General features: G+C 38.6%; 1 protein-coding gene across 1 annotated transcript in view; it reads right to left on the bottom strand.

The window, feature by feature from the left end:
* The window catches only part of MPPED1 (metallophosphoesterase domain containing 1), a 49,831-nt gene extending 24,273 nt beyond the window's left edge, over positions 1-25,558 (bottom strand). Inside the window, exons 1-3 of the mRNA XM_009704012.1 lie at positions 25,292-25,558; positions 19,596-19,777; positions 3,723-3,948 (exon numbers count right to left, since the gene is read on the bottom strand). Of these exons, the coding sequence (XP_009702314.1) occupies positions 3,723-3,948; positions 19,596-19,777; positions 25,292-25,443 (560 nt within the window). The 5' untranslated portion in view covers positions 25,444-25,558. The remainder of the gene's footprint in view (positions 1-3,722; positions 3,949-19,595; positions 19,778-25,291) is intronic.
* Positions 25,559-25,827: the final 269 nt, after the last annotated feature.

Below are 25,827 nucleotides of genomic sequence, written 5' to 3'. Positions count from 1 at the left end.
GAATAAATTAGGGTGTTTAAAAGTACCTTCCAACTAGAAGCTTCCCAATTTACAATAAATGCTATTGAGGAACCAAAGTCTGTTTTACATTCATAGCAACTACGGCTATTCTCTATGCAAGACTGCTTCCAGGTCTGTGAATATGTTCTGGCCATGTCCTGGGTTTTTCTGGGATGAAACCAGAGTGCAACTTCCCGTGCCTAGCTTTTTATGAAAAAAACCATGGCGTCCAGGCTTTATATGAGAAAAAAACCCAACGGTTCCCAGCGTCTGGGCTACATTAGAAGGAAGCACGTTGCATTCTTACTGATGCCCTGCTCTTCCAGATCTGGCAACCAACACTGAATGCTGTGCTGTCAAAAGCATCAGCCCCCTAGGCAAAACATAGCCACCCTTAAAATTCATGATTGCTCTGGACACATTTAACATCCAGTATTCCCAAGTTTCTCATGAAGCATCTAATGTTTTTGTACTCCTCTCCCTCAACATCTATACTGATAATCCGTGGGCCAAGATACTAGTGTTGCAAATACCAGTATAAACAGCAGCTTTCGTGCTTTGCGGCTTGCATTTCAAAATGGCTGCTCCCTGCTTGATGATACTACTAGCATAATTAACATTTAAGGCAGTTAAATTTTTGTTAGTGAGTAGAGGCTCAATCTGGCACTTGAAATCTTGCCCTTGGAGCCCAGGAGATTTAGAGCATTGGTTTCTGAGACAAAACAGTGTCCCACTTCTTCTATGCAATTAAAAATAACCACTGAGTTTTAGATAATAATAGAGGTCAAAATACCCAAGTGCTATTGAAAATATTTAACCACACACAAATGGTACATATTTAAAAGGCCTTAGAGACTTGCATGTTACGCAAACTAATCAAGCTCTCATGGTTTACTTTGCAACTAAAACATCTTATGCAGAAGTACAATCTAATTGCATACAGGTCGTATGTAAAAACGTAGATGGCTACAGGTAAACACGCCAAGTTAATGCTGGTTGGCATTCCCTCAGACCTTACTCCAGGATTCTCAAAGTACTTCGCAACTATTGATTAACCTGTTTTATAAGGAAGAGATATCTCTAGCTTGTACTTACTTTTACAAAGGGGGAAGTAACACAGAAGATCAGGGCTGTAACCAGAAATGGAAAGGCAGGATCTGGGGCCCCAGTCTTTTTAATTTCTAGATAGCTCACCTTCTCATTAAATAGAATCATGTACGGACAACAAACATGAACTGTAATTGGGAGTTCTCCCATTAAACAAATCCATTCAAAAAGCTAGATGCACATTTTCAAGGCTGGAAAACTATTTTAGGATACTAAACAAGCAACTGCATGAAATTTAGCTTTCTTATTGAGTTCTGAGATCTTAAAGAACTCTAAATTTTGAAGTCCTGACTAGGTTCATAAGCATTTTCTAAAGGACTGGCTTCAGGATGCAAGGGTAAAAAAAGATTCACCATGGAAAGTTCACCAAAGTTCTGTAGTTTTTTAGAGATTACATTACTATGACGTAGAGAGAAACTGCGACTGATTTCCCAGAGAAGCTATGACAAACCTCTCTTTTCAGGGTGAATGAGGTATAGAAACAAAAAGAAATGCTAAAGAACAGCAGTCATCAGTAGGCAGAGACTTGTATTACAGCCTTCAAGCTAGCAGGCAGCTAGTTTAACCCACACAAAATAGCTGTTTCTCTTCCTAAGTTTTCTGACTGGTGGGCTGGCTGATGTGACTTTGTTACTTCTGCATCTGTTGTTCTGATAGACTAATGAAGAGCAAATTATTATTGCCATTATTGTTGTTATTGCTGTTTCCACTGGACATGACATCAATTAGCATAGAAACTTTATTCAGCATTGCATAATAACAAGCAAAAAACACCAGTCTGGCTGGAAGACTTTCATCAAGGCTTTCTCCCCTACAGAGTAAGGGAAGATCTTCAAAGGACCTTACAACACTCATCTTCCAGGACCATAAGGGGGTGGGAGATGAGTGAGCAACACTGTGAAACATGTAGTGTGGAAGTTTAGATATAACCTGAAGATGCATAAAAGATGGAAAGCAATCTTTTTGCATAAAGAATAGGTCGTGCCAGATAGCTTAGACAACTTGTGCAAAATGACAGGATTAGTGCACACAGGGAATGTGGCAGATCTGATTTTACAGAAACATTATTTATGGGTTAGTGGGTGGACAAAAGTTTTCTCAACAGATTTTTACAGATCTAATCATACACAGAAAGTTCAAACAGTTTACTTTAGCCTCAACTTAGTGCTACTTTATAGATAGTGTTTTGATTTAATTTAATTTATCTAGACTTTAATGAGACTTTTGGTACTTTACTGCCTGGAAAATTATTACTGACACTGGAAATATGGTGCCTGGTTACGAATATTGCAATGAAGATATGAAGTTGCCAGACATATTGTAAACACAGCATAATTACGGTATTTACAGTTGAACATCAAAATGGGAAGAGATGCCAAGTGGCATTTCTCAGAAGTTAATATTGGGACTGATACCATCTAATATCTTCCCTAATAATTTGGAAAATGAAGTAAATTGTACATTGATTGAATACACAGTAGACAAAAGAGGAAGATGAACTATGACACAGCAGGTGGGTAGGTTCAAAAAAACCCAGAAAGATGTGGAGATCTAAGAGGGAGAGAGAGAAGGGTGCATTTAAGAGGGAAGCTATTTAATGTAGACAAATGTAGAATAATAAGCTCGGAGAAAATTAACACCCATCTCAAGTAACCAAATGGGAAAATGCCAATTTTCATTTTAAAAAAATCAAAGAGATTTCACAGTTTATTCACACTGAAAATTCACATTGGGGTATATGCATCAGGTTTGACAACTTGTTTGCTACATTCCAGCCTGATGTGATTTTAAAAGGAAGAATAACAGATTCCCTTTAAAACCTGCCTTTTAAAATAAATTTTTCCTTATTTTAAATGTATACCGAATGCTCATAGAAGCCCCAATTTACAGTCCTGTTAGCAGAAATAACATAGTAGTAATGTAACATAAGTAAGAGACACAGAAGCAGCGCATATGAGGACCAAGGTGTAGGTCAGGAAGCCAAAGCCCATCTGTCTCTGATACTGTCAAGGAGTTCTAAGTGTTCACTCTATGCAGTGGAGCAAAATCCATGAAATACTAGGCTGCCACTGATGTGTCGACTTTAGTTTAGAAGCTCAACTATACCTTGAGGAAAGCTATTACTGTATAAAAGAAAGATTCTGAGGGATATTAAAGAAAAAAAAAAAGACTAAACAAATACTGAAACAAGCTTGCTGTTAAATGACTACTGTATACACTAGTGAACCTTAAATATTATCTGTAGGATGGAAATTGTCAAAAGAATGTACCCTTGCAATAAAGTTAACTTGTAATTATATAAACTCCCTAAGTACAGAAAACATATTTTATGACACAAAACCCCCCTACATGGACTATGTTAGAGAGCTGCTCCTGGCTGAGTTTAAAGAGCACACTATCTTTTCCCCATCATTATTTGGTTAACAATACCCATAGTAGGAGTACATTATTTTGTCACAGGAATGATTCAGGACAAGAAAATATAAAAACTTTATCAAACTGAGTATTAGTTTTCTTCCTAACACAGCAATCAAAATACAGCTGATGCATACAAAATGGCTGATGTGATAGCAATCAACAATATTTTTCTTATGTATGCTTAAAAACCTGCTTACCAAGGGGAGCCATATATTCTGAATCCCCTCACCGTCACTTCAGAGTCTTGAAGATAGATGCAGTTTGTTAGAAGAGACTGTACATTTTCATAGCTCTCTGGCTTCAGCTTAGAAACAGAGGGGAAATAGTAAAAGTCCTGCTTGATTAAGTCAGCCATGAATTCCTGGTCAAAGGTCAATTCATGATTTCCTGCTATCACAATCTTGTATTCATAGGGCAGGCTACCTAGAACAGTGAAAAACAAACAAATTACTTGTTTTATGGAAAACCTGATAAAAGAAAACAGACTCACAAACTATTATTGATTCCTGTAATATGCTCACATATGTGAAACAATTGAGCATATTCCTACTATGTGTTACTGAAATTCCTGGTGATTTACAGTTAAATGACATTACTGTCTTTTTCAGGGCACACTGATTTAGCATGCTTAGCATTAATGTGTTGAAACTACTTTCAACTCATCAACCTTAAAAACCAGTCTGCAGACTTCTGCTCTACTATTTACTTCTAGTTAATTGCCATTTGTGCTGCAAGTATCACTTACGGTGACAGTGATGATAACTCTTTGACAGAAATTAGGGTTCAAAGAAGATTGGCCATACCACTTCATAAAATAATGTCAGCTTTCTTCTCCCAGAGCTGTGGCCTTTATCAGCTTGTACTGAGGAGGTCTTACAGACTCAGAACTTGGGTCAGCCAGAGGGGTTTGCTGCTCTCTTTGCCCTGACATTAAGATCAAGCATTCAAGCAAGACAGGGATTGGGTTCAGCTGTCAAAACTCCACATCCCACAGAGAAATCTCACAGTTTGCCTCTATCCCATGTTTTTTCCTGCTCCATTTTCTCAGACTTCCTTAGATCCATGGACTATAATTTAAAGTGACTCATGTTCAAGAATATTTTACAACCCGTATTTAGTGAAAAACCTTACAACAACCTCCTGCTTAAGCAAGAATATATATGCCCACACACATGGGTTCTTCCTGAGAGCAGCACTGCAACAGAAACTTTCCACCTGACTCCATGTTTGGTATCAACTGGATTCTGCCCTTAAGAGCAGGTATCACCTGCCTCAAAAAGCTCAGTAGAAACCTTCTAAGTATATCTGAGAGGAAACAAAGACAGAAACGGTGTAAAGCTGCATTCATTAAGCTTTGCTTCTGCACTATTAATTTGCATCAGGATGAGGAGACTGGGAGCATAAAGAAGTATTTCATTGAAAATGAGACCCACCTTGCATAGAAGCAACCTTGGAATTTTTTATTTTAAAAATGTATTGCTGATAACATAGAAACCTTTAGCAACGACCCCAAGCCTAACCTAGAGGTAGGATATTTAGAGAATGTAAAACACCAGTCAATATGCAGTGGCAAAAATTGGCATGAGTAGGATTTAAGAATAAAATGCAACAGTGTGACTCAGAGTTACCAAAACAGAAGACAGAGAACGGTGCTAGCCCAGAAGAGATGTCACATGGCTGAACTCATTATTTGTCAAATGAAAAGATCTAGGTAACCCTGAAGTTTCAGACACTTACAACACCTGTATTAGGAAAATTGATTGTACAGGTTCCAGTCTTTCCTGTGGACCCAATACATCTGCCTTTAGAATAATTATTAACAAAAACTCTTTTCAGAGATTTATAATCACACATCGAATGTTGGAGATTCAATTATTTACCTGAAAGACTACTTGAGATGTAAATGTTGTCATTTTTGCTTTTGAAATGCTTAACATTTTGCAGATGTGTACACTGTCTCTGCAAGTTTTTGGGGTGTGTGTGCATATACGCACACAAGTTAAAATGTTACTTACAAGTTACAGTATGTATGGGCATCTACAGGCCTTAAAGTATTCTTGGGAAACAGGAAAATAAAGAAATCCTGTATGCTGCAATATTGTTAACAATTCCATTTCTATTCTGTTTTGTAAATCTTTTCCAGCTCATCTGATCCATCCATCTAACAGCCAAGAACCTGTACGAGCTGGTTATAGTTGTTGCTTCCACTAATGTATTTATGTCATGTTGCTGTCTGTGGGTGTTACTTAGGCAAATTAGCAAATTACTCTAAATGTACAGTTACATTTATTATAGTGGCGGCCAGAAGCACTGCTGTAGTTACAGGTCTGTCAGCTTTTCAATTAACAACTCAGTTTTTGATGAGTTTGCAGCTCAGGTTTTTTTCCTTTCATTCCATACCAGGCAGTAACTTGCTAAACCTATTTCCCTCTCTTTTGTCTCTACAAGCCCTCTTTACCCTTTACATCTTAATTTTTTGTCTAATGGGTATGTTTTCCTGCTCGCACATAAATACAACAATATTTTGTTTAAACTTTGTTCCTTAGAAGGCTTTAGAACATGCTTCACTTTTTACTCCAAGTTCTCTTGAAGTGCAAAGTCAACCTTATGTATAAATCTTTGAAACCTTGTTCTTGGCTGGGCACTGCTGTCATGAACTGTATGTGTAAGATGCCAGTCAGGCAGCTGCAGATGAAGACCCTCAGTTATCAGACCACAATATTGGTTACACATCTCCCATCTTCCCTGCTTCCAGCACGATCCTCACTCTAGTCCACATGCAGAAATCAGCACTGAATGCTAAACACCTCGTTGCACTAAAGCATGGTCCTCCTACCACTGACCTCAGAGGGACCAATGCCACCCTCCTGCAGCAGGACCACAGTCCAACATGGTGTGTCAGCACAATCCCAAGAAATGTTGAATGTTTCAGGTGCCTTTTATAGCATTAAGATCCACCAAACATTTGCAATATCTGATCAATCTCTACCTGAAAACTACCTTAAAGCAGCAACTCTTTCCTGCTTCTGACCTACAACTTCTTACTTTTCCTTTTCATATGGCATTATTTAAGCTGTTCTGTGTTTTCTTATTCCATTATGTCCTTCCAACACAAATACGTGGTTTTCCATCTCTAGGCACAGACTGCTGCACAATTTGTAGCCTTGGCTTGGTCCTTGGCTAGGACCAAGACATCCTCGAGAGCACACAAGTCTAATAGCTGTTGTATGGCTGTGTTTCTACATGTGTCCATAGCTTTAGAACAACCACTTTTCCATCTATTATTTTTTGTGCCACCAGCACTTTATCAGAGATATTTCAAACACTTCCAGGTTGATGAGTTTATTCCCATACCTGCTAGTGGGTGCTAATGACAAACTCGGTAGGAAAGACACCAGGCACACTTCCTGTCCCTTCTTAAACAAAGTGATCTGAGAATGTTGAATTCCCACTCTCGCAGGTTTTCATGGCTTCTTGTAACAATTGCATTTTGCTAAGAAAGGTTCCTGCCAAAAACAGCAGTAGCTACAACGTACCCATTGCAGTGGGTTTCTTTTGTCTTCCATTGACAAACTCAATGAAAACAAGCCTTAGTAAAGGCACTGGCAAACATTTCCATTTGCTAAGCCTTTTTCCTTTTTTTTTTTCCTCCCCTTCTTCTTTTCCAAAACACCCATATGCTAAACATTAAGTTTCCTGACTGCTCATCTGTGTGGGTACCAATGGTGCCACCAGAGAGACCTTGAGCACATCAAGGATGACTGACAGCCCTGAGATAACAGTGAGGGGGATGCAACCCAGGTGGTTACCTCCTCAGTCCTCCCAGTGAGGGGTCCCACTGTTCAAGTGGGAGTGGATGCACCCCACAGTCAACACGACACTGTGTGGCTGGTGCTGCAAGCACGGCTCTAGCTTCTACAACCAGAGGACCCTTTCTGAAGAACAATGACTGCTGCGCAGGGATGGCATTCCCCTGGGAAACTGGGGCAAGAGTGTCTTTGCCAACAGGTTCACTAATACAGTGGGAAGAGTTTTAAATTAGGTGTGTCGGGGAAGGGTTGTCATGCTGTGAAGAGAAGTGAAGGTATGGGGGCAGTGAAGAAGCAGCTGGGGGACAACAGGATGGCAAAGGCTCTTGCGTTACCCTTGTAAAGCAGCCTCACTGGGGCTCCTCTCAGGTACCCGTACGCACACACACAGCATGGGGTACAACCAGGAGGAAGAAGTCCACGCGCACTGGAGAACTGTGACATCTCTGAGATTACGGAGACATGGTGAGATAGCTCACCTGACTGGAGTGCTGCAATGGATGAAGACAGGCTTATCACCTGTCTATCACAGGTCTACCCCCTTTTGAAAAGTTCAAGGGATTGGAAAAGTTCCTAATGGCTAGAAAAAGGCAGATGTCTCACCCATCCTCAAGAAAGGCAAGAAGGGGAATCTGGGGAACCACAGGCCATCAAGTCTCACATCAGGCCTGGGAAAATTACAGAACAAATCTCCCGCAAAGTAATTTTCCAAGCACACGAAGGTCAGGAAAGTGATTGGGAACAGCCTTCACTGATTTAACATGGGTAAATCATACCTGACCAACGCAACTGCCTTCCAGGAGGAGATGACTGGCTCTATGGATAAGGGAGAGCACTGGATGTTGTTGCCTTGCTTTTAGCCTTTGACACAATCTCCCAATGCATCCTTATAGCCAAATTGGTGAGACAATGACAGATGATAAGGCGAGTTGAGTATCACCTGGAATATTGGGCTCAAAGGGATAGAATCAGTGGTACAAAGTCTATCTGGCAGTCACTCCCTAGAGGTATCCCTCAGCTAGTGATACTGCGGCCAATGCTGCTTCCCTTCTTTACTAACAGCCTGGATGATCTGATGGAGTGCACTTTCAGCAAGTTTGCAGACAACACCAAATTAGGGGTGGGGATCTGCTAACCCACTCTGGAGGGCATGTCTGCTATTCAGAGGAACCTCCAAAGGCTGGAAAAATGGGCTGACAGGAACCTCATAATCTTAATCAAAAGCAAATGCAAAGTTCTGCACCTAGGAAGGAGTAAATAAATTCCAACAAAACTCAGTGGTGTGTCTTTGTGGCAAAGACAGCCAATCACATCCCGGCCTGTATTAGTCAACAGTGAAACAGTTGAACAAAGGGACTGATCTTTCTCCTTTATCTAGCACTTGTGAGACTACATCTGGAGTGTGGTGTCCAGTTCTGGGTTCCTCAGCAGAAGAAAAACTACTGACAAACTGAAGTATGTCCAGCACAGGGCCACCAAGATGATTGGGGAATGTGGCGTATGGGGAGAGGCTGAGATCTGAGCCTGTTCTGCCTAGAGAAGATGAAGGGAAGACCTTACTGCTGTCTGCAACTACCTGATCTCAGGATAAAGAGAAGGCAGAGCTAAGTTCTTCTCAGAGGTGCACACAGATACAACGAGAGGCAACAGACACAAGTGGGAACATGGTATAAGGAATTTTACCATGAAGATGGTCAAAAAGTGGAATAGGTGCTCAGAGCAGCTGCGAAATCTCCACCCTTGGAGATACTAAAAATTCAACTGGACAAGGTTCTGAGCAGCCTGCTCTAACTAAGCCTGCTCTGAACGGGAGGCTGGACTCAACGAGTCCCAGTGGTTCCCTCCATCCCGTGCGATTCTAGGCTTCTGTGAGTCTACACTGGGAAACAGAAAAGAATTCTGAAGAGCCTGCAATGCTGAAAGAAATTAAAAACTCATTTTCTGTTGTGATTCTAATGGAACAAATCTATGGTAGACAAGCAATTTAACAGGACTAGAGAGTATGTTCTATTAACTTATACCAAAGTTTCTCATACTATCCATTTAGCAGATGAGCAGGACTAAATACTCAACTGATAGCCAATTAACATTTGATGCTAGCATATGGCTTTGCTGGTGGGCAGGTAGCAAACTTGGTATTAATACAGAAGCTCTATGTATATAAAGATAGTAAAGAAAATTTATGGCTGTCACAGGAATTCTGCACACATATCCAGGACAAAATTCATCCCCTGGTAAAATTAAGGCAGCAAGCATGTAAGAAATAGATCTGCCCTTCAGGAGTGCCAGGAAGCACATGCAAGAACATATGCTATGGGAGTCAAAGATGTATTTTCAAACAAAAAAAGAAAAAAGAAAAGTTATTAATTTGGGGGGAAGTGACTTCTTTTTTTTCCTGATCTCTTATTCTGACTAGCCAAAACAAGTGGTTTTGCCCAAAGACCAGGGATCCCCCTGAGAAACTTCTGCTAAAATATCCCTATAACCTGGAGGCAAACTACAACTAGAATTGGTTGGAAAACTTTTTCCTAAACAGTTTTCTGTATTAAAATTATTAAAATACCACTTGGATGGAATGGGATATATTTGGAAATTCATGTAGTGATTCTGACATTACCAAGGAAACAAAATGAAGCAAAATGTCAGTTTAAAACATTTTGGGGTGAATAAAAATTTCATTTCTAAGCAAAAATTCACATTTTTTTCTAAAATAGGTGTTTTTTTCCCTCCCATAATGTCTAACTTGCCAGAAATTAAAATAATTTTCCTCCATAATCAGCTTTGAGCCACTTCATTCTATTTGGATTTGGAATCAACAGAAATGTTTACACATCAAAATTCTGTGAGAAACACACTGGCTCCAAGTCAGTCCTGGGCTTTCAGGCCACATCCAACTTTTGCCTTCTGCCAATTTGGAATGGGGCTCCAAGCCATCATCCACTCTTTCAGCCCCTATCTTGACATGGGATGAGATATTTTTCCCTTCCTTTTCTTTGTTCTCTGCTACACGGTTCTTCATCTTTGCTGCCTCATCTTCCCCTCGCCTTTCCTTTCTGTAATCTTCCCCCATATGCAGAAAAATGCTGGAGACACATTATCTTGCACATAATTTAGCAGTTTTAGCAAAGGGTGTCTTTTTCTTACAGGAACAAAACTTGTAGAGGTACAATGCTTTAGACTTCTGTATGCTTGTCTCTCAATATCCCTCTGAAAATGCCCAACAGATTCAAAAGTCATTTACTATATTCAGCAGAGGAGTAAAGGCCTCAAAGATAATTATGTTCCCTTGAGTTTCCTGAAAGTAAATGTCTAAGAAGACTAATGCCCAGCCTGAAGGAGAGGCTTCAAAGGAATGAGACACCTTAGTTCTCATCTTAGGAAACACCTAAAAACCCACAGAACAAGACAAAATCCAAGAAGTCAGGCAGCAGTGGTTCTGCTCCCAGAACAACTCATCACACAAAAAATTCTGCCCCAGATCTCCTAAATCGATGATACTTATTATTCTTTGAGATTATTTTACTATCAAAAGGCCTGAGATATGATATTTAGCTTATATATAGCCAGATGGTGTTATTATCTTACTAACTTCTTAACTACATACATGGAGTTTTTGTCCATTACGGCAAGCCCTCCTCAGAAAGTTTCTTAGCCTTTGCTTGCTTAGTATAAGAATCTGATAGTAGTTCTGGTAATATAACATGTATAAGAATATACATATTGTTTAGCTAGTAACATCTTTGTTCATCTCTCTCATTACTGTAGATTACTAATTAAGAAAATCAACCGAACATCTAATTTTTTGCATGTTTATGCACCAATTACAAAATTATTACAGCAATTCTTAACTTCTAAACTACAGCAGGTCCTTTTTATGGTGAACATAATTTTTACAAAATAACTTGAAATGCTGAGGAACCATCACTTGAACTACAAACTGCATGATGCAAAGCACTGAACAATGTGCCTTTGTTTGTTATTTCTCTGCACATGAGTTTGTTCAAAGTAGAATTCTATGTGCTTAAAGGTTCATCCCGTTCTATCAGCAAGTCTTCTTCCCTGCAAACTAGATCAACACTGCAAATAATTCAAAAGCAAATGCCTGATGTTTATACTCCAGGCTCCTCTTGTACTAAGAGGTTAGGTATCTTTTATCAACCAGTGGCCTCCTTTGCAGCTTACAATTGTTATCAACTTGCAACTTCACCAAGATAAATGTAAACTTGTACAAGCAGATGTGCTTTGCTTCTCTCCTGGTATTGTACTGAGCAAAATTTTTAGTATTCATTAAAAGCAGTGACAATCATGTAAGTGCCCACTTAATGCTTCTTCCCTCTCATTTCAACCTTTTAGAATGCAGCAGTGAGTGATATAGTAAAAAGACTACATAACTGTCTCAGATTGCTTTTCAGCATCTCTTTGACAGTTCTGTGTTTAAACACTGGGGCTGATGTCTGGGAAATTCACATTAACATACTTTTTGTATGGTGTGTAATCTGGAATAACATTGTAAATGAACACTGCCTCCTAAGTCATCTGTAACCTGCTAGCGCTAGGCATTCTTGCGTTGTAAAAGATGGTAATTATATCAAACACTAAAACAGCAAACACATACAATACTGCTCACATTTGCAAAACAGGATTTCTTAAAATAAATAGATAAAGGCAAATCAAACTAAAAAATATCTGATTATAGTCCATCTTAGGCTCTTTGATATACTATGTTTTATACGCACCCACACACATGTATAATAATTGACCAAAATTACTTCTAAAAGAAAAGTGGCTTCCTTTTACCCTGGTTTATTTAATTACCCTGTAATTATGCAGAACCAACCCAATGCATGCTGCAAACTAGGCCATTAGAGTAGCTGTAGAGAGTCAAGGCAAAAGACTATGTAGGTCTCTGCCTTCTGTCCACTAGTGGTCAGTAACAGATGCCTAGAAAGCTGTACGATTGCACGGTTTGCCTAGATTGAACCTTCCTTTGATATGTTGCCTCAGATTATGGATACTGATGGTTTGAGAACCCCCGACTACGTAAGCCATAGGATCCATTTTCACAAATATTTTTTCTTTTTTACTTCCTGGAGTAGTATTAGTCTTAAATAATATAACTTTTTGAGAAGATAAATTTCTACAGCTTTTCTGCCCTTTAGAATATTCTAGTTTTGCTTTACAACATGTATCTGGGACAATGAAAGCAAAGGAGATAGAGAACTGTGTTAAAAAGTAACAATTAAAAATATTTTAGACTTCCTACATGGACCTCTCTGTGCATTGACACAGATTCCTACTCAGATCTTCAGATCCCACAAAGGTGCTTTTCAGTATCTCCCAGTTGTCACCTTCTGGAAGGGAAAACTACAAAGACTTGTGTGTCATGTCACCGTATGAGGTGCACAGCACTAACGACAATGTTTAATGCTTGTGTATAGTGCTTTGCAATAGGTGTTCAAAGTGCTGTACTGAGAATAATTAATCCTCCAACACATTGACGTGCTAGGTGGATCAAGCATCATTTTCACAATTTTACAAGGGGGAATAAAGAGGCTGTCAAGTCTGGAGAGGACTAACTAGAATTTGGTTGCCTGTCTTCCTCAGGCTCTTTCAAATATCTCCACCAGAGGCAATGACAGTTCACAGAATCATATTCCAGATCTTTCAGTTCCCTGCTTGCTCTCTGCACTCCTGGGCCACACTGCACTCCTAAAGCTACACTCCTCTGCTAGTCTGGAATAAGATTGGGTATTTTTACTCACTTGCTTATTTTGGGGGTCAGGATCTCAATATTTATGAAAATCACAGGACATTTTTAGGTGAGTCATCGCAGAGACTCAGAATCTTGAAGTCTGGCTGCTTTCCACTTCACCAGTGGAAAGAAGCAACCTCCTTATTAGTACAAAGTGCAAGAAATCCCCAAAAAGCATACATGTGTTTGGAAGGAGGGAATGAAGGAAAAATCCTTTAGCACCTACTGCTCCTATAGCTTCTACAGTTTCTCACCACTAGCACAGGAGGAATACCTGGAAAGCAGCTTTTCTGGGTCATCTTCCCAAGGGATGTAGCTCAAATACTCCCTGAGACTCCTGGTGGTCAGTTTAATGTTCAGAGGTCTTCAGGACATACTAACTCCCCACAAATGAAGAAATACTGGAAGAGTGTGTTGCAGTGCACTCTTCAGTGCTGTACTGTCTGAGCCTTAGATGTACAAACAGATCTGAGCCATCACACATTTAAGAAATGCAATAAAAAACACTTTTTTTAGTATGCCCAGTCTTTTAAAAATGACATCTGTTCTAAATCCCTACACAGCTCAATGTTTTTCACTGCATTTCCAAAGCCATTCTTTTGTAAATAGATAATTAGTGCTTAAGTACTTCTTTCAAGGGGTTTCTACATTAACATAAAAATAGTGTAATTACCGATGGTCAAAATGGCATGACTACAATTTATAAATTCTAATTTCTTTTGCTGCTCTGAAGCTGGTTTTCTTTCTTCAGAAACACAGTTTTAATCTGTTTTAAATGTATTATTGAACCTAAAATATAAAATACCTGTTAAGAGAGGAAGAAAAATAACCACCATCATTTTGCAAGCCTGAACAGTAAAGCAAAAGTAAAGCTAAGCCTAGTGTTTCAGGCTTTTCTGAAGATCTTTTCTTTTTTATCAAAAACTTGAAATAGGGGTGATGTTTATTGACCAAAATTAGTTGATTTTGTTCTACAATCTAATATTATAAACAGATAATTCTAGTAGTGCTAGTTACCATAGCTGGGAAGGCATCTTCACTCTAAAACACTTTTTAGTCTCAAATTAAAATATTATCTTTTGAGCTGAATCTGCCCAGGTCAATTCCTGAAATGCATGTCAAATAATTTAATTCATTTTTTGGGGGTGTGTGTACAATATGCAAGTAAGATTACACATTTTCAGGAAGATATTCTGAAGAGTTAACTATTGTTTTCAACTACAATGCAAAGCCACCTTCTGGTTTTTTTACTTCGAATTTAGTCTGAACTTGAATTTCAAACAGGAAGATTGTCTCTGACATTGGAAAATCTCAAGCAAACACACTGAAACAATGGATATTATAAAATGTGTTAGTATAAGTAATCTTTCCAATCTGTGCACAGAAAAGAATTCTCAGAGAGAATATGGAAGTATGTCTTGCAGCTTATATCACAGATTGGCTATTTAGTTAAACTTCCAGGAAAGTAACCCACAAGCTCAAAGTGATGGTGGGTCCTGGAGCATACACAATTTGGAACTGATATTACAGATTTGAGCAAGGGGAGTTACAAGAGCAACTGAGCCAAGCAAGCATTTTCCAGTGCCAACAATATGAGAGATGAAAAAGAGAGATGGTTTGGGAGTCATTATTTGATGAGTGCACTAAAGCAAGGCATGTGTCTTTGTATTTGTCTTACAACACATTTGATTTATATGCAGGTAGGGAATAAATAACAAAACCAAAAATAATGAAAAAGCTGAGGACAAGGATAGCTACAGTGCATAGTGAGCTTGATATATCTTATGATAGAATCCTTATCCAGCCTTGATTACATAGAATCATAGAATGGTTTGGGTTGGAAGAGACCTTTTAAGATCATCTAGTCCAACTCCCCTGCCATGGGCAGGGACATTTTTCACTATATCACGTTGCTCAAAGCCCCATCCAACCTGACTTTGAACATTTTCAATGATGGACATCTACAATGTCTCTGGGCAACCTGTTACGTGTCCTACCATCCCCATTGTAAAAAATTATTTCCTTATATCCAATCTAAGTCTATCCTCTTCCAGTTTAAAACCACTGCCCCTTGTCCTGTCACTACAGGCCCTGGTAAAAAGTCTTTATTCATCTTTCTTACAAGTTCCCTTTATATATTGAAAGGCCACAATAAAGTCTCCCCAGAGCCTCCTCTTCTCCAGGCTGAACAACTCCAACTCTCTCAGCTTTTCTTCACAGACAAGGTGCTCCAGCCCTCGGATGATTTTCGTGGCCCTCCTCTGGACCTGCTCTAACAGGTCCATGTATTTAGAAACAATTGCCCCAAATTATATGTGGCCTTTTAAAGTGATGTCTTTAAAATCTCCTGGACATACTGGAAAATTAGCATATGTTCAAAGCTGTCACACCATCCATACTTCTAATGTCATTAGAAAGTTTCACTGGCCTCATGGCCTTCTGTTTGGCCCTACCATAATACATATTTTGTACTTTATTTTTCTGATTCTCCAAAATTGGATTTTCAAATTTGGAAGAAAAATACAGTCACAGAAGAAACTAGGAAAGGAAAACAAAGGAAAAGATGAAATATAGAAACAGGAGAAAGGTCAATTCAGGAAAAGAAGGGAGTGAAATGACCAGGTTGGCACCATTGCCAAGCTTTATAAACTGACTATTCATCCCTTTTTTCCTTCTTTTTTTAAACTACCCTGAATACAGGTAGCAACATAGAAATCTGACTTGCAAAAGTACATCATGATACTGCATGACTGGGCAATAAGAGGACAGATGAAACTGAATATAAATTTATGCAGAATAATTCAAGTGCTGGAAAAAACATACCAACTATAGATACACACTGATGGGTTCTGAACATTACCATTCAGGAATGAGTTCATAGAGTTATAACAGGCAATTTTATGAAAATGCCACCTCAGTGTTCAGTCATAGTCAAAAATAAAAACAGAATAATCCACAACACTATAAAGGAAAAGAGAACAAACTAGGAAACTCATTATGCCATGGGATAAATCTGTGATGTTCTCAGATCATGTGCAGCTCTGGTCTCATCATTTTTAAAAGGATACAGAATAAAGAGATACAAAGAGTGACATAGATGATCACAGGCATTTAAGGACTTCTAAACTGTCCTCAGCCTGAAAAATATCTTAAGGGCCGCTATGGGAACAGCCTTTAAATTCTTAGGCAGAATGAAGAGTGAAATTGTTCACACGCCTTTTCCACTATTAGGAAATACCAAATGAAACTAGTAGGCGACAGGTTCAAAATAAGCAAAGTTCTTCACACAATCCCTATCACATTGTGGAACTCTGACGCAAGATTGTGTCGGCACTCAAAATCTGCATAGATCCAAAAGGCAATTAAAAAACTCAGAGAAGAAAAATCTATATATTAAATACAAAGTAATGATGTGGCTCAGGAAGTCCTTGGACTGCCTACCAGAGAAAGCTGAGAAAATACGCACATCCAGTTATCATCAGCATTTCATCTCCTCTGTCCTAGTAAAACCTCAAATTCCTCCTTTGGAAGGTGGGAGAGGGGTTTAAGAAAAATAAAAGTGAAAGAAATCAACTAATTACCAAAAAGAATAAAGTGAAATGGAATGGAGGGCTTTAGGGGTCAGATGATAAAAAGTATAAAACTAGGGACTACGAGGCAGACATGCAGAGCCCCTTGGCTGCTAGCCACAGTCAAAGATAACACTGGGCTAGAGAGACCTATCATCTGAGCTGGTCCAGGCCTTCCTGGGCATGCACAAACAGTTAGCCTAAAAAAGGAGAACATATTTTAGGGTATGACTCAGCAAGCCAACGTGCCTCTATTAGAAAAACACTTGAGCATGTGCTTGATATAACCATAAGGTCCATGGAAGTTAATGATGTTAATGTAAAATATACCTTGCATCAGACAGGCACAGAAATTTTATGTAGAGCAGAAAGATAAAATCTGAACTTGTTGAAGGGTCTCCTGAAAAGACGAAATAGGCCAACAGACCAGAGTGGCACAGACCCAAGAGAGTATGACAGAACAGAAAGCTAAAAGGTAGGAATCAATGCTACACATAAAGATACAGAGCAAAAGCAGGAGTAGGGCATGTATCTAGTGCCTAAGAGGAAGTTGAGATCAAGGGAAGGTGTAACAAACAAATAATCTAGTGTTTATTCCAAGGTATAAACAAAGTTATAGTCTAAGGATGGCAGAAGACATAGATTTGACACAGAACAAAATAACTATGTGGGAAAGTGAGCCCTGTGCTACGGGATGAAGGAACAGACAGGGAAATTTGGTGGCAGGAGGTAAGAATGATGGTGGAAGTAAAAGTCTGTGCCAGAGCCTGTCAATTACTTTCTCAAGAAACTAGCAAAATGTTAAAACAAGGAAGAAGAGTTGGGTAGGCTGTGGGAGTTCCAGGAGTTCCAAAATTATGGCAGGTACTGGAAGCAGCTATCTAGAAAAATTAAAACTGTTGGAGATTAGTGCCTTTCACAACAAAATAGACAACCAGCAAAAACTTTTGAAATTTCTCCTTCTCAAACAGAACACTTTCAACCATTCTACCATTTACTATAGATTTTGCAAACATTCAAGGTATTGAAGAGTTGATAAATTTTTCATTTAAGACAACAAAAAAATTATAAAAAAAAAGCTAAAGTTTCCATTTTGAAATCTCATTGACTCTAATTTTAAAAAAGTTTACAGTTTTGAACTGGAGCAAAACTTTAAATGCTAGCTGAATGAAACCTATGTAGTGACACCAATTTATTTTTCTATTGGATTTTCCAGAATGAATTAAAAAATAAAGTTAAATTTTCCATTTTTTCAAATTGCCAAGAAACTAAAAAATATCTTTAACTTGCTAAATTTGCATATCTCAAAGATGGTCTTGCAAAAGTATAACTCAAAACACCAAGATCACCTTTCCCCAAACCACAAGCTGCCATGAAATTGGAAGCATGCCTGAAAGTCAGAAAATTAAGCCTTCTTTTGGAATAAAAATGATGAAGAGACCATTGCAGAAATGCCTTGGGAAATCTCCCTACCATACTGAGAGGATTTCAGCTTACGGACTTCTTCAGAACACTGTACAGCTGTGACCAGCAGGGAGGCAGATGGAGAACTAGGGAGACAAAAACTGTGCAGTGAGTAATGCGTGTAGCCCCCATCTTTGCTCTCTAGCAATATCCCAAAGTACTTTTCTTCCCACGTCAGCAGGTAAGTAAAATGGGTATTATTTAGAAGGGATAACCACATGGTTTGTATAATCTTTATATGCTATTTTCAGTACATTATTATAATACATGGCAGACACCTACAAAATAGGATTAAAATTTGCTTTCTGTTTTACAGTTTTACCTATCCCATTTGGGTACAGAGACAGAGGTGAAGGCACTATAACAGAGTGCATTACTTCCACATGCTGTCCTTACCTTAATAATCATAGAACAATGCAATTGTTCCATGTGGGGCATATTATTAGGTTCCCCAGCTCAAATAAACATTTATCAGCCTTGCTGATAATTATTTGCTAGTAAATATTTGTCTGAATTGTGAAGTCCTGACTTTTTTTTATATTCCATTTCAGGCTACATGCATCTGTCTGCTTTGTGCCTTCTCAGTGTGGAATGCTGTAATATGTAGCAAAAAAGACAGGAAAAATGCAAAAGTATCAACTATAGGAAAGAAAAATCAACCTAAAAACTGAAATACATTACCCTTAAACTGTGTCCTTTCTCTCTCCAGCTCCCTCATTTCCTCTCATCCTTTTTTTGATAATGAAGTATCAGAATCCAAAAGCCATTTTTATTCTAAATTAAGGTATCCGCACTGCTCTAGGAACAATACCGATCAGGGTTTTTGTCTGGATACAGTGTATGCGTTCCAGTTTTCACTGTCATTTTTTTTAAGCATATACAAAACACTGCAGAAGCACATGTAAATCACCACTCTCTTGCCCAGTGGAACAGAATTTCAGTTACCAATGCCAACAGTTGCCTACAGAAGGCATCTACATCTGGTCTGCTACATCCAAGACAGCAACCACAGGCACACGTTTTGCTTTGTTTGGAATTCATCACTGTGGTGCAGCTGAGCCTCAGATAAAAAAAAGCTATGAGCCTCCGGGGTTAAACAGACAAATGTTTTCAGTCACAACAACTTTTTTTGCTAGGAAGCAAAGCCATAACAATGTATGTAAGAGGTTTTATGTAAATCATTAAAGGCCTACTGACTTAAATTGTTGCTAACACCAAGAAGTTGCTTAATGTACACTTGAGAGTGTGAAGGCAGAACAGATGAATAGTCTCACAAATCTTATTTGCTCAGTTGGAAAAATGCAAAAATATTTGCAAAAAAAACCCTCTGATTCCTGCTTATTGCTATTCAAATTTAAAAGTCAAATTAATATTCATCATTTCTGAGTGCATGATGGTTTTTACTGCGAGGCAGAAGGGGCAGATACAATCAGTAAACAAATCTACTTTCCAATCCACACAGAATTCAATACTTACCTAGCCACTCGTTGAATTTTTTTACTTCACTAGGAAGTCCCAGCTCAGTAAAATCACCAGCATGTATTAACACATCTCCATATGGCATTTGGATGGGATCAGTTCTTGAGTGAGTATCAGAAATACAGACAAATCGTGTATATCCTGGAGGTTTGGGAGCATCGTGGGGCACCGGATCAACCCTGTAGGAAACGCATCATAGCAAGGTTACAAAGTACTCATGTACTTCTTAATGTCTACTTTGCAATTCTAATACTATTTTTTACCTTTACAAATGATTACACAGGCTTCCAGATCTGTCTGATGGAAGGGATTTATTAAAACAAACATAACACTAATGGGAGGTGTAAAAATTCTTGATGTTCACATCACAACATTTTCAGTATTTGTTGGGTAGATGGATTAATTTAAAGAGATTAAGGAAAAGAGATTGGACTATGGCAGTAACTCTGAAACAAATACAAATAAATCAAAGACATTGCCAGTTTCAAAGGAATAGTACTATCCATTTCATTGTTTAAATATGATTACATGGTACACAGGGAAAAGATTTATTTCAGATACATAAATACATGTAAATGCATTTTTTTCTAATTATAACTTTTTTCTGCAAGTTTTTAATTCCAGTAAATTTAATTAACACATTTTGGAGATATGTTTCAGTGTGTTAACGCAAAGCAACATAAGAACTCTCCTGACAACAGCTGTAAACGTACATTCAAGCCTGACTATTGTCAGGACAAATGTGGCAACTTTCTGGGCTTAATTACACTGAATGAAATCAGGTGCTGTGAGGGGAGTCGCTGCATTGTTCAGAGCCCAATCTCTATATTCAAACCTGAGGAAACAAAAAGATCTGACCCGGTTTGATGAGATTTACTTATGATTTAGAAGAGGAAAGCAGAGACCACCTTTCTGCTGTAAGAGGAATACTTATTTTCAACTCAAACTTTTTACCCTCAATCCATATTTTCATAGAATCCTGGAATGGTTTGGTTGGAAGGGACCTTAAAGCCCACCTCATTCCAACCTCCCTGCCATGGGCAAGGACACCTTCCACCAGACCAGGTTGCTCAAAGCCCCATCCAACCTGGCCTTGAACACTTCCAGGGATGGGGCAGCCACAGCTTCTCTGGGCAACCTCCTCCAGTGCCTCACCACCCTCACCGTGAAGAATTTCATCCTTATATCTCATCTAAATCTTCCCTCTTCCAGTTTAAAGCCATTGCCCCTCATTCTATCCTTACATGCCCTCATAAAAAGTCCCTCCCCACCCTTCTTGTAGGCCCCTTTAGGTACTGGAAGGCTGCTCTATTTTGTTAGAATATATAGAAACAAATGTATCTAGATGCAGCTATACCATATCTGCTATTCCAGTTAGGGAATTCTGGTGGAATAAAATGAAAAAGCCAGAGATGTAAGACTTATATCTATGTCACTAGAAACCAGAGAGATACACAGAACTGTTATGAATTATTTTACTGTTACAACATTTATTCTGAAATGACAAACAAAATTAGTTTTGTTCACTGTTGCAGTATGTAATACATATTCCTATCCCTTGCTGGTTGTGTTTCAATTCAGGAGCTTACCTTTATATAAATAAACTCAGAAAAAAAGTTAGAGATCTTTGCCATTAATAATACTACCCCTGTTTACTGGGTAAATTTTCAAAAGGCATTTTATTGCTTCAAAGACATAAGATAATAATCTTTAATCATGCAATCTCTTCTCTAAGTCAAAGAATTCTATGAAATTTATAGGCGGGTAAACTGAGGTGGTTTTGACAGCTTCACAAGATTAGTGAGAGAGTGAGGAATAAATCTAAAAGATTCAAATCTTGTTAAATATAGAAAGAGTTCTTAGCATTTTCTACAATATAAGTACAAAACTAGAGTACGAACAAACTATTTTGTGCCTGTCTATCCTATACCTTTCTAGGAAGAAGAAATGTTGGGGGTTTTATAGCAGTCCTGGAGAAACAGCCTTTTAGTACAAGTACCTTGTAGTCATCTTCCTGAAGTTCCAGGTTTTGAGCAGAAAGTAGAAACATGAGGTAAGGAGTAAAACCAGCTGTGATCAAATCATACTTAATGAATACCCAGCAGTATGTACACGCTAGTGAGATATGTAAGCAAGCATGTACTGGAAATCGTAAAACTTGGCTGACAAAGAGTGGAACGTTTGGACCCTGCGAGAGAGCAGCTGCACACTCTGTGTGTAGGGCTGAGGGGGTGTGTATGCTGTGAGAGGACCACAGGCATTCACAGAAGGGCAGATGAAAAAAAAAGTTAGATGCAGGGCGAGTTAGGCATAGGAGCTCACAACCTCAAACAGTGCAGCTGTTTGACTGCCATCGCATGTTAAAAATGCCTCTGTTTTGGAGGGAAGAGAGCTGCCATAGAGCGAGCTCCATGGGTGGTGAGTGAGGTAGCAGGGGTGCAAAGGAATATGGACAGGGAAGGGTGGGTTTTAGACTCCTGAGTGAGGCTTGTCATACGGTGAGAGCTGTGTGAAGGGTTCATGGAGTTCCTCCACAAAATGAACTGGGATGGCTGCATAAAAATGACGAGGAGCTGACCCTGGCTAGTGTTGCAGCCGTTCAAGCTAAAAAGATTAAACATCAGTTCAGTAAAAAAACTTCTGATTATTGCTCTCCATGCCCAGCACTTCCCAAAGTGAGTTACAGGTCATATTAGTAAGCCAGCTTTAAATTACGCATACTACCCTGGCACAACATAAGGATATGGACTGGTCTAAAGTATCACTTTTTGACTTGTCATGGTAGGGTAGCCTTCAAAGCAGGTGCTGCTTCTCCTTCAGAAATCTTTTAAAGCTCAGCCCAGCAGTAAGCTGGGTGTTGGGGAGTAGCATGCATTTCACATGTTGCTCCCCTGAAGCTGAATGGAAAAAAAACCAGACTTACCATGGCAACCCATGCAGCACATAATGTACATGCTTTTTCTTATAGTTTGGATGGGCATGGGGAAGATTTGGATGGCATTTTCCTGGTTGCTGAGGTATATATAACTTTTAAATGCTGTGCACTGGGCCAGAGAATTTTCATGGGAAAATGGCATCAATACAAAAAAACAAATAAATGACATGCAGATTTTTCACGTTGAAGTGATATGCACACACTAAGGCTGTATATAGGTGAAAACATATGTCAGGTTTCACAAACACATCTAAGTTGTATTACTGGAAATAATTTCTGGAGGTTCAATCCTCATATTCTTGTGTAACGCATTCCCACAGCAGCTGTCACACCAACACCCAATTCACTGCTTGCAGTGTGAGCAGAGGAATAAAAGATCTGCTGATTATTTTTGTGCAAATGCTTTTGTTTTTCTCTAAACCAGTATGAAAACTTGCAGAGAAACTGAAAAGCAAGGTTAAAAAAAAATCTCAGAGCAAAAACACTGCCAGAGGTTAGTTTATACAGTAGATTTCAGTGGTTTCACAAAGGAACAAGAGAGGAACTTCCCAGAAATGACTGATGGACTTGAAAACACTGGCAGAATTTAACACCCTTCTTGTCAGTGGCAACCCAGTCATCTCACAAGCACAGGAATGCCAGACTCAGATGAGGCTAGAAAAGGGCTGTCAGCATCTTATGGGTGCTAAAAAGTGAAACAAGAAATATGGAACTGCACAGAGGACCAAGGAAGAGCTGGAAGATTGAATTCAGAAGAAAAGGAGCACAAAAAAAGACCCTGTGGTTGAAGTAGTTTACTACGAGTTCAGATGTTAACAGGTCTACGTGAAATCTGTTTATGATTACCTGCAGCATTACTAATCTGTGTATTTTGAACTATACACAAAGACATGGCAAACCGCTCGCCTCCCTGAAGTTAATGACAAAACTTGCACGGACCAAAGCAAGGCTAAGATTTCACCCATAACAATCATGTGAATAAAAGGTGCTTTTGTTACACTTTTTATGTGTACTTTTCCCTTCTTTGTTACTATTCTATTCATTGGTAGGAGGCAAAAGCAATCCTGCTGGTATTCAGAAACATTATTTACAATTTCTGTACCGAGCGAAAGAGTAGGTCAGATTGTGGTAAATGTTTCAATTGATTTAGCCTGTTTTTCTGTTTGCACAAGCTTCTTCAATAGTATTAATCATTCATGAGGGATTGCTAAACTCTTCTGAGGGACCATTTTCTAAGGATAGCTTATTTTCAACTACTTGCTTAGGTGCTGAACTTCTATCATGCAGTTGATTGTTTAAGCCCCCTGGTAGTATGATTTGTTACTGGTTAGAAGTTTAAACAGCATATTGTTGCGTACCAAGTGGATACTAATAAATAACTTATTTTCAGCCCAGTAAAAAACATTCAGCTTTTAAGACCAGTGAACTACTTCATGAGTGCTCCGAAACTGTCTGAATAGCCACAAAGAATAGCTAAGCCTCGACAAATAAAGCAACCTGCATTTGGCATTTTCATTTGTAAAAGTATTTCTGAACCCACATTTGTTTATTTGTACTTTTGCTACCATTTGTCAGCTCTATAAACAAAAGATGTTTCCCAGTGCTAGCACCCAACTCACTTCACTGTTTGCATTTCAATAGTACCTAAAAACCCCCAACACAGACTATAAGCTAATACACTGTACCCAAAAACTGAGTGTTTGCTCACCATCCTGGTATATATGTTAGTCTTCAGATTTTTTAATATAGTATCTAATTTTGCCAAAGAATATACATACGCATTCACTAAATACAGACATAGCATTCAACCAGTCATAACAGCTGAGTTTTTTAACTGCAGAAATCACGGCCTATGTTTGTAAATTATCAAATCATATTAAATACCAAAAATCTGAATGAGGTGATTATTTATTCAGACTTCCTAAAGAAAAAAAAAGTGTCATTTAAAAAAAGAAAACCAGCCTTCTCATCTAAAGATAAGGCTGCTTCTCTCTTTAATAAACACAATAAAATGATGCAGACATTTTTATTCCCTATAAAAATACTTTACAGTAGAATTTTATACTTAATTTATTTGTAATAGCTTTACTGTTTTGCTCTTCCTTCTGGCTCTAAACTTTATGGCAGGTTTCATTTTGTAATTATAATTCTCCGCTTTACAAGTAAATCATTTAGAGCAGTTAATTTTACTGATGTTGTCATTATATAAGAAGTCAGAAACAAACACATTATTTTAATTACTCTTTAAGCACTTGGCATCTTCGGCACATCGGTATGAAAGTAAGTTGTCGGATGGGTGCCCACATTATTTTATTTATTGGTGTGATTTTTCCCTGTATGTAGCTGTAATATAACTAACCAAACGGTATGTGTTGTACAGATACAGGCTTGGTATTTTCAGCAGCTATTTACATCAATAAGCAAGTGCACAATGCAAACAAACATTATTAAGATTGCAGAAAGTATCATCCTTGTAGCATCTCTTATTTTATTACCACTGCTTGTTTATTTCTCTTTTTAATACGCAAGTACTATGCATTAAAGTTACGCTAGTGGAGTGATCTTTCTCCCATCCTTTAACAAAGTACTTATACTTTCCAAATGGACTGATTTTGTATCATTATAGCAATTATTATTAGAAAGGCAGCAAAACAGCGTTCTTTGAATTCTTTTTGACTGGTCCATCAAATACCACATCGACAAGGCAATAACAATTCAGAAGGCTGTGCTAGAGCAATAACAAAACTATAATACTTACATTTGCACATGTGGGGGCTGAAAACGTCCCTGGTTAATGTTGTAGAACGTGAAAGCCTGTGTGGGGTTGGAGCTGTACTCATCCACTTCAATTATGAGTCTACTGTGCTGATGCCTTCTAGCTGCCATAATGTGCGACTGGGCAAAAGCCATGCTTGCACTGTGTAGTTTGGCTTTTTCAGGCGATCATATCTGCTATCTTCCTACATCGATGGAAGAAGACCATGACATCTCCTTACCTAATCAGCACACTCTCCTTCGAAAAACCTAAAAGTAAATTGAAGAGATGGAGCAAAAATGTTTGAAAGTTAATCTATGTGGAATTTGCCTTATGCAATATGGGATGAAGATGAAGGGGGCATATGGAGGGACAAAGACACACCGCTGAAAGAACTCATCACAAGTCGGGGGTTGGAAGCAGGAGGTGGAAGTAAACTTGCTAAAGAACAAAGGGGCAACTCACTCAAATGATTTCAGACATGTAATACAAATCTAAAAGACATGGCAGTCATTCATAATGGTCCGTCAAATAATAAT

Source organism: Cariama cristata, unplaced genomic scaffold (genome assembly GCF_000690535.1).
Source record: "Cariama cristata isolate BGI_N322 unplaced genomic scaffold, ASM69053v1 scaffold19337, whole genome shotgun sequence".
NCBI lineage: Eukaryota > Metazoa > Chordata > Aves > Cariamiformes > Cariamidae > Cariama > Cariama cristata.
The sequence above is the reverse complement of the archived record's forward strand: the minus strand, read 5'-3'. Positions and strand labels throughout refer to the sequence as shown.